The 9,979-nt window shown below is 45.9% G+C and overlaps 1 protein-coding gene across 1 annotated transcript in view; it reads left to right on the forward strand.

The window, feature by feature from the left end:
* Positions 1–9,713, forward strand: part of GALK2 (galactokinase 2) — a 55,828-nt gene extending 46,115 nt beyond the window's left edge. The window contains exons 9-10 of the mRNA XM_056865916.1: positions 1,125–1,326; positions 9,506–9,713. Coding sequence (XP_056721894.1) covers positions 1,125–1,326; positions 9,506–9,713 — 410 coding nt within the window. The remainder of the gene's footprint in view (positions 1–1,124; positions 1,327–9,505) is intronic.
* Positions 9,714–9,979: the final 266 nt, after the last annotated feature.

Raw genomic sequence — 9,979 nt, forward strand, 5'->3', positions numbered from 1 at the left:
CCCGCCCCTTTTGATGGGTTTTAATCCTGTTCCAACAACCATGATGTATTTAAGCAATTGCCCTATTGGGTCCATGCTCGTTAACATTAATTACGTTTCATATCAAGCCAAATAAAAATGCTGGCACCTCTGTAGAGATACTGTTTTGTTCATTCATTGCAAGACTTCCTTCCCCTCCCATTCGCTCCGGTTTCCCAGATGGTGTGTGTTAAACTAACCCTTTCGAAGTCGAGTGACTCCACTTTAAGCCAGCTAGGTTGGACAGGATCTTTCCACAATAAGAATCGCCACCAAGTGTGCACGTGTACGATTTTTCGTGAAGGATGTGATTTGCATCACGGTCAGCATCCAAGATCTCTACAAGAACAACAAAACTGTCTTGAATAAGATCTGTCTGCGCCCTACTTTGGGTCCCCTGGTGGACAGGATGAAGGCCTTAGATGTGTCAATTCTTCCTGCTGAACAGAAATATTCTGTTTCTGTCAAAAAGATGGGGAGGAGCGGTGGCACAGTAGTAGAGCATCTGCTCGGCATGCAGAAGGTCCCAGCTTCAATCCCCCGGCATCTCTAGTTAAAGGGGCCAGGCAAATAGGTGATGTGAAAGACCTCCGCCTGAGACCCTGGAGAGCCGCTGCCGGTCTGAGTAGACAATACTGATTTTGATAGACCTAGGGTCCCTTTAACTGGAGATGCAGGGGGATTGAACCTGGGACCTTCTGCATGCCATGCAGATGCTCTACCACTGAGCCACAGTTCTTATGGAGGTTACATGTCCACCAACGTATTAGTTGGCCCAGAGAGGGTTCTGCAAAGAGACCAGAGAGCAGGTGAGCGTACCAAGGTGTGAGGGGAGACAGTCCACATGGAAAGGAGATGGGAAGCCACTGGGTCAAAGGGATCGTCGACACAAATGGCTAAGTTATCAAAGAGTATGGCACATCTCCCTGAATTGACATGTGCATGTTTCGTATACCTTCTAAGAAAGAAAGAAAAGCTAGATATCAAGATACTTGAATCATCCTTCTTGCCAGTTTTCTCTGGAAGCCGCAAGACCACATCTGACAACAATAAATCACATAAGGTTCCATTTTTTCTTACATTAATATTTTCTTTTTCTTATTCAGTGACCATCTTTAAATTGTACCAGCGTGCTAAGCATGTGTACAGTGAAGCTGCCAGAGTTCTAGAGTTTAAGAAGATCTGCACGGAGGCCCCCGCGGATGCCATCCAGTTGCTGGGGGGTTTGATGAACCAAAGCCATGTCAGCTGCAGGGACCTCTATGAATGCAGCTGTCCTGAACTGAATCAGCTGGCGGACATCTGTCGGTAAGTCTGATGAGCCCTAGAACAAACTCACTTCTTGAGAATGTGGTTTGAATTGCAGAGAAGGTGGGGAGGGGGGGAGAAGGAAAGGCGATTGTGGCCTTTTAAAAAAATGAAAGTATTTTATTCCTGTCTGTTACCACCAACCAGCCTCGTGTCCTAGGGAGACATTATGTGGTCAGATGATTTCCAACTGACATTGTAATAATGTTCATCGCAGCCATTCTCGGGCTGTTTCTCAATCAAACTGGTGTGTGGCAACCAGAGCAACTAATGTGAGAAAAACAATTAAAAGGCCCCAGAAAGGAGAATGCCTGTTACATCTCTGCATGATTCACAAGCCCACAAACAAGACGACTGCAGCAGCACCATCCTGCCTGTGTCCCACAGCACCTAATATAATGGGCATGCTCCTCTGATCCTGGAAAGAATGGGTATGCATCATGACTAGTATCCAGTTTTACTAGTAGCCATGTATAGCCCTCTCCTCCATGAACATGTCCACTTCTCTCTTAAAGCCTTCCAAGTTGGCAGCCGTCACTCCATCCTGGGGCAGGGATTTAACTGTGCATTGTGTGAAGCAATACTTCCTTTTATCTGTTTTGAATGTGTCACCCTCCAGCTTCAGCAGAGAGACGGAGAAAGGGTTCTCCCTGTCCACTCTATCCATACCAGGCATAATTTTATAGACCGTCTATCATGTCTCCCCTTAACTGCTTTCCTAGAGGCACCTGGTTGGCCACTGTGTGAACAGACTGCTGGACTTGATGGTCCTTGGTCTGATGCAGCTTGGCCTTTCTTATGTTCTCATCTCTGCTGTGTTCTTTGGCATTACACTGACTTCTCTCCACTCCTTCCACCTCAAGCATTTGATGATACAGTTGCTTTACCTGCACTATGCCATCCCAAGCAGAGTTGACACCCTTCTAAGCCCGCTCACTTCCGTAGGCTTCGAAGGTGTTAACTCTGCTTGATTGTCCAACGTTAATTACTTTTTGCACCAGCAGGGGGTGGTGAGGTCTGACAAGGAGTTAAATCCTTAACTCAAAAGCAACCTATTAAAATAAGAAATCTTAAGAGAGGAAACAATTTCATAACCTGCCAGTCATTGATCCAGCTTGAAATCTAAACCACCGACCTCTCCAGCGTCTAATTAGAACCACGTGAATTTTTTTAAAAAATCTAAATTAAGCAGCAAGCAGCCCTCATTGATGCAACCAAAATAGATTATAGAAATTCTGCTTTGCAGAACTCTAGACTTAAACGTGTCAGTCTTGGTAGGAAAATTAGATATCCCCCCCCCCCTTCATTTAGAAGCATCAAGTATAGATTTTGGAGCAGGTCTGCAGTGGAGTGTGGCACTTAGAAGCAACAAGTATAGATTTTGGAGCGGGATTGTGTTGGAAATAGGGATGTGGTCCAAGAACTGACCCATAATTTTTTACTATTGAGTTGATAGGCACCCCTGTGTCTTAATATCTGCTTGGCCTGCAGCAGACGGTGGGTCTTAGCAACTGATATTCTGAGATGTAGACTTTTCCTGAAGGAACCGTATAAAAACTGCCCAGTTTGGTGGGCCTGTATTTCTGCAGTGTACAGAAGGATAGATTGAAGCCAGTGCAAACGACAAGACGGAGTTTTGGGTGATGCAAAAGCTTTTCTTGCTTGCAAGGCTTCGAGTCACACTTTGCACAGAGCTGGACCCACAACTGAAATCAGCTGGGAGGCCCTTGCAGGCTGGGGGAAGAGCATCATTTGTAGGTCAGAGTTCTTGCACTCTCAGAGGATTACTGCCTCAGGAGGCCTGCATATAACTTCTGGGATCAAAGTCTCGCGTTGGATCCACCACAGCGTTTCCACCAATGGAAGTATTTCCGCCTGCGTAGCACAACTTCCTCGCCTCTCCCTCCTTCAGCAGCCTAAAATACCATCCCAAATGCAGTTCCCTAGTGCTCTAAGGGGCACGTTTTCATATCCAAAACATGCCTTTATTAACTACCTCAAGACATATCAGTGTTAGATGCTGTTCAAATAAATAGTAAGACCAAGCCCTTTCCCTGGAGACCATTCAATCTCATCCTTCCAGGTTAGGTAAAAGGTAAAGGTCCCCTGTGCAAGCACCGGGCCATTCCTGACCCATGGGGTGATGTTACATCCTGACATTTCCAAGGCAGACTTTGTTTGCGGGGTGGCTTGCCAGTGCCTTCCCCAGTTGTCTTCCCTTTACCCCCAGCAAGCTGGGTGCTCATTTCACCGACCTCGGAAGGATGGAAGGTGAGCCGGCTACCTGAAACCAACTTCCGTTGGGATCAAACTCAGGTTGTGAGCAGAGCTTGGACTGCAGTACTGCAGCTTAGCTCTCTGCGCCCCGGGGCTCTTCATCCTCCCAGACAGGTCTCCAAATACTTCTTTTGCTGAACGCTGGTTCTCTGAAGCAACCAGCTGCTGTTTCTAGGGGCACTTGGAACAGGGAAAGTTAGTTAATAAAGAAAATACAGTGAACCCTACGGTATCTGCAGTTTGCCTTCCTCCAATACTGCAGTCTCCTAATTTTTCATGTGTAACTGCTTGCATCTAGTTGATAACAACCGTTCCAGGCTGGTATATCAGCGCAAAGCTCTCGGAAGAAATTAAAATTACTTCAGTATGGCCATACAGTATGGTTGTCCTGGCTATGGCTTGGCAGGGAGCTGTAGTGGTTTGGTGCTATTACTGCCTCTTCGGATCTGTTGTAAGAGCGTGGGGCCCAGAGGGTTCCAGATGTGAAGAGCTAGTAATGATGGGGAAGAGAGATAATCATTTCAGTCTCTCCAGGGATACTCGATACGTCCGTGTCGAGTCTGCAGTTCAGACACTGCAGTTCAGACCGCCTTAGCCAGTTCGTAAGACTCGAATGAGCTAAACTTCTAGGAGGTATTGATGAGCATGCAGCCGGTGCATGAATGGAACGCCGCAAGCATCTGCAGTCAAGCCACAGACCAGCACATAGGGAAAGACGCTTGCTGCACCTTTGTATTGGAGAAGGACCCCAGCCAATGGGGTTCAAATGCAGCAAGAGTGTTTTAAGTCGGGTAAAAAGTAAAGGTCCCTTGTGCAAGCACCAGGTCATTCCTGATCCATGGGGTGACGTCACATCCCGACGTTTACTAGGCAGACTTTGTTTACTGGGTGGTTTGCCAGTGCCTTCCCCAGACATCTTCCCTTTACCCCCAGCAAGCTGGGTACTCATTTTACCGACCTCGGAAGGACGGAAGGCTGAGTTAACCTTGAGCCGGCTACCTGAAACCGACTTCTGTTGGGATCGAACTTAGGTTGTGAGCAGAGCTTGACTGCAGTACTGCCGCTTACCACTCTGTGCCTTGGGGCTCCTTTTAAGTCACATACTGCTTGTATATTAAAATGTCACTCACTTTTTGTAAACAGTGCCTGGTAGTCAGCATCCTGCTTAGTAGCAGGGCTGTGTTTCTGCTTAGAGCAATAGTTTGCATACTGTGAGCCGGTGTTTGAACACATGAAGCTGCCGTACACTGAATCAGACCCTTGGACCATCAAAGTCAGTATTGTCTACTCTGACCAGCAGCGGCTCTCCAGGGTCTCAGGCAGAGGTCTTTCACATCACCTACTTCCCTAGTCCCTTTAACTGGAGATACCGGGGATTGAACCTGGGACCTTCTACATGCCAATGCTCTACCACTGAGCCATGGCCTATCCCCATGAAGCTGCCTTATACTGAATCAGACCCTTGGTCCATCAAACTCAGTATTGTCTTCTCAGACCGGCAGTGGCTCTCCAGGTTCTCAGGCGAAGGTCTTTCACAACACCTACTTGCGCACTCCCTGTAACTGGAGATGCCGGGGAGGGAACCTGGGACCTTCTGCATGCCAAGCCGATGCTCTAACACTGAGCCACAGTCCCTCCCCCCTGAGAATGCGTGCTAATAGTCTCACCCACCCTGTCAAGCAGAGCTGGAGGATCAGGAGACAGATTCCATAGTGAACACCTTGCTCACCTGAGGGATAGAATTATTGCACAGTTCTCTCCCTCTCTCTCAATACCAGCTGCTAGGGACAAAAACTGGAAGGATGCCATGCCCCTCATGACCTGGTTATGAACTTCCCAGAGGCATCTGGCTAACCATTATTATAACCAATGCACTGGGTAACCATAAACTACACAACACCACCACCCATAGACCTAGTGAGAAGATACCACCTCCCTCACCCTAAGATAACACCAAGTTCTCGACTAGCAATAGAGCCCAGTAGTACCAAACTAGAAGACAATACCCCGGTCACAACAACTGCAATATTAACCCTGTTATAACTAGGGTTGCCAACCTCCAGGTACTAGCTGGAGATCTCCTGTTATTACAACTGATCTCCAGCCGATAGAGATCAGTTCCCCTGGAGAAAATGGCCACTTTGGCAATTGGACTCTATAGAATTGAAGTCTCTTCCCTCCCCAAACCCAGCCCTTCTCAGGCTCCGCCCCAAAAATCTCCAGGTATTTCCCAACCCAGAGCTGGCAACCCTAATTATAACCATAAGGTAATATCTCATCAAGCAGAAAAAACAGCCACCAGACCAAATGTAGTTCAGCCTCCATGTGATTGTACGCATACCACTCATTTCATAAGCGGTAAGAAATTTGAATCCATATCAGCCCCAAATCAATTCTCCTTTAATTAAATACCTCTTTACTTCCTTCCAGCAATTGGATGACTCCCCAGGTGCATTTCATCCTCAACCCTTCCTTATGAGTTTTGGTCTTTGATCAATAGAAGCTTGTGCCTGGGTAGTTTGGTAAGCTTAACCCTCAGAGTCTCTTTTAAGGCTCCCTGCCCTGCCTCCTGCTTTTTGAATAGAAACTATCACTTGTAAATCAGAAGGTGGAGGACCTTTTCTCTTTTTCTGTAGATCAATGTAAAAAACATGGGGCCAAGTTGATCTGTGCTAGAGATAACACTCGTTTTGATACTCGGAGGACATGTTCTCCGCTTGCCCTGGGCCTGTTCTCGAAGGGTAATCTTCCTTCCTATTTGGATTCTCTGGTTAGTCTAAAGTTATGTAGAACTTTTACGCGCTCAAGATTTAATTCCCCCTTTTTCAGACCGGCTATGTCCCTGCCCTCTTCGGTCAGGGGACTCCTTGGTACATAACCTTTTGCAGTACCCGTAAGTGTCCCAACTTACGCCATATTTTGATAAATGGTCCACCTTTTCTCGAGCCTCTTTAGAGCAAGAGGTTCAACTCCTCTTAGGGGACTATGACCCTCAATGTACCTATTTTGTTGCTATTTTTTTAGAGGCGGAAGAGAAGAGCCGAAGGGAGGTGTTTTTAGATATGGGTCTTATTTAAGTTTTATTGTCCAAGACCTCTGTCTAAGAACAGGGGGTTTGAGTTAAATAGTACCTCCTTACCTTGGGAATCACCCACATCTCCCCCAAAGCAGTTCTTCTTCAATGAACCCTCAAAGGCACTCACTTCTCTGCTACAAGAAAAATCTACCTTATGTCTTACCTTTCCTGCCTTGCTAATGCTGCAGCCTCATCTTCCTTTCTTCTTCGTATCTCCCTGCTTAAGAGCTCTGCCGCCTGGAATCTCTAAGCTGCTCAAGACCAGCAAACACACCTCACCTGGAAGCTTTTATAGTGGTCAAAGGCCACCACCTGTTTGGCCAAAACAGGGTCAGGATGCTCAAGGCTAAATCCACCATGTGATTTTACGATCTACCAGAGTCTTTGGTGTCAGGATAATTTTCCCTTCATCCCCACTTTCCTGAAATGTGCATTGTGGCTTGTTACAAGCTAAGAAAAAATGCCATTTTGGGGAATACCTAAACAGTTATTGTACTAGTGCATAGAGGATTTGGTAAGATTCAAGTTTGAGAAGCACCAGCTCATATGGAAAAGAATATTGTACCAATTTTGGACTCTGTGTATGACAGTTAAAGCACAAGGTCAATTAATAGGATCATGTAGGAAATTAAATCAGGGAACTCAAGTAGCTAGTGAAGATCTTGGAAAGGCTTTTAGGCTGGTGGGACCTTCAGGGTATCTGATGGCTTATGAGACTGTTTGGGCTTCAAACAACAGTTTTTAACCACACCACAAGCTGCCTGTTTTGAATGTTGCGATAGAGATTCGTATAAAAGGGTATGGGAGAATTATGGAAGAGTACAACCCACACAAATCAACACTGAAGGCTGATCTGTGTTCATCAGACCTGCTGAAGGGATAGGGTTGCCAGCTCTGGGTTGGGAAAAACCTGGAGATTTTGGGGGCAGAGCCTAGGGAGGGCAGGGTTTGGGGAGGGGAGGGACCTGAGCAGGGTATAATGCCATCGAGTCCATCCTCCAAAGCAGCCATTTTCTCCAGGGGAACTGATCTTGGTTATCCTGGAGATTGATTGTAATAGCGGGAGATCTCCGGGTGCCACCTGGAGGTTGGCAACCCTGTGAGGTGAGGATACTGCTTCTGTAACCCATGATCCTAACTCACAATGATCCTTTCCCGAATCCCAGTTCCTATACATTTCTGCTAATGAAGTGGCAGGAAAGATTCCTATGAATCCACCCTCATATAATTTGTTAGGCAGGACAGCTCTATAGCGGTTTGGCTTGCGGCCTGAAATTGGCTAAAAGGGCAAGCCAGTGCCTTGTTTTGTGGAAGTTTGTATAGACTGGATGAAAACGAAAATTGGCCATAACTGTGTAAGCCGTTCAAGATGCTGGTTGAACAAAACAGAAAATAATGGAGGCAGGTAAGCGCCGAGATGAAAACGCATATTAAAGGGCCCATTGAAATAAAAGCGCGCTCAGTTCTGGCAGCCGTAATAAAACCCTGAAGGATGCATCTAGACATCTGCCCCAGTTTTTTGTTTCCTAAATTCCCCCAATATAAAACCTAGTTTAAAATATTTATGACGGGAAGTGTCTGGTATGTGACCGACTGCTTGTCAATTTGTTTCAGCCTTATCTCATTCAGGAGATATTTTATTTATGCAATTTCTCCTGGGTACGATGGGGAAGATTTCCCCCAGCGGGGCTCTTTTTATTGCATGTCACTGGTGCAGAATGCCGACGGGCAAAAACACTGGCACGTTGTGGTAACGGGGGGGGCAGCAACTGCATACATTAAATGGCTTTTTTGGGGGGTGTTGGGAGATGAGAAAGATGAATGAGAACACGCCTGAGTTAAAGTCACAGTGAATTACTTGAGTGGGTGTCACAGGATCCCCCCCCCCAAAAAAAAACTATTGCTGTGAATGGAGCGAGCTGGCGAATCTCTGACAGCAATGAAGTGTTTCTTCTTGATGAGCAGAGCTGTTCAGCATCTGGTCTTGACCAGATATGGAAATTTCTCTTATGACTACCAGCTGAGCAGAAAAAAAACGGAAGGATCTTTACTGAACGAATGCTGCTAACAAACTGCTTCTTTCCCCTGCTTGCTTTCTACTCCCCTTAACCTTAAAGCAGGTGCCTTGGGAAGATGAATTTATTTGAAAAAAGGATGAACAACTGATTTTTAAAAAAGAAGTAAAAAATAAAATATCGGGGGGGAATGTAGTGCAAATAACCCTTTGCCTTCTACACTTGTGTATTTTTTAATACCTGGCGGCTAAAGCGTTTGGCTTTATTCGTAACTGAGTAAGTAAATTAGCAGTGTTGCTGCATAGTTAAATTGTGGAACTCCGTGCCCCAGGATGGCCTGCCAACTTGGAAGACTTTAAGAGAGAGTGGACATGTTCATGGAGGAGAGGGAGTATTCTTGGCTTCTAGTTAAAATGGATATTAGTCGTGGTGCATACCTGTTCTCTCCAGGAAAAGTGGAGCATGCCAAATATATTAGGTGCTGTGGAACACAGGCAGGATGGTGCTGCTGCAGTTGTCTTGTTTGTGTGCTTCCTAGAGGCACCTGGTTGGCCACTGTGTTGGCCCAGGAGGAGTCGCTGTAAGTTGGCTGTGACTTGATGGCACACACACACACACACACACCTTGCTTAAGCCAAATCCTTCACCACCAGCTACTGATTCCTTTAAGCTCCAGAAAATTAGAGGAAGTCTAACCCGTTAATGCCCAGTGTTCAGTGTTCCATAGATGAGTTGCATATAATGCATGTTCTCTTTTTTTTAAATTTACGGTTCCCCAAAACATCTGTTTTCTTGCTTTTGGTTCTTCCAGGCAATTTGGAGCAGTTGGGTCACGTCTCACGGGTGCAGGATGGGGGGGCTGCATTGTGTCGATGGTTCCTGCAGACAAGCTGGAGAGGTTCCTAGCAAATGTGAAAGAGGCTTACTACAAGCACGGCGACCAAAGGTTAGCGCTGGAAGAAAACAATCTGTTTGCTACTAACCCAGGCGGTGGAGCTATGGTATTCCTCGAGGCCTAAAAGTATGCCAATTTTTCTTTTTAACAGAACGATTTGGGGCATTGGGAAATTGGCAGGACTGCCTCTGCCACAATAAACACAATAAACCTTTTGCTGGTTTTTATTATAATAAGGAATAGCCATGATCAGGATGCTTTTTTCAAAATTAAATATTTATTAATTTTCATAATGTATTTTTCTCTACTAAAAATGTGCTTCCCACAAAGATCTTCCAAAAATGCTGGTTTCTGTCTGGGCACTTTACAATACAAGATGTTGATTTGCCA

This window comes from Euleptes europaea, chromosome 20, assembly GCF_029931775.1.
Source record: "Euleptes europaea isolate rEulEur1 chromosome 20, rEulEur1.hap1, whole genome shotgun sequence".
Taxonomy (NCBI): Eukaryota; Metazoa; Chordata; class Lepidosauria; order Squamata; family Sphaerodactylidae; genus Euleptes; species Euleptes europaea.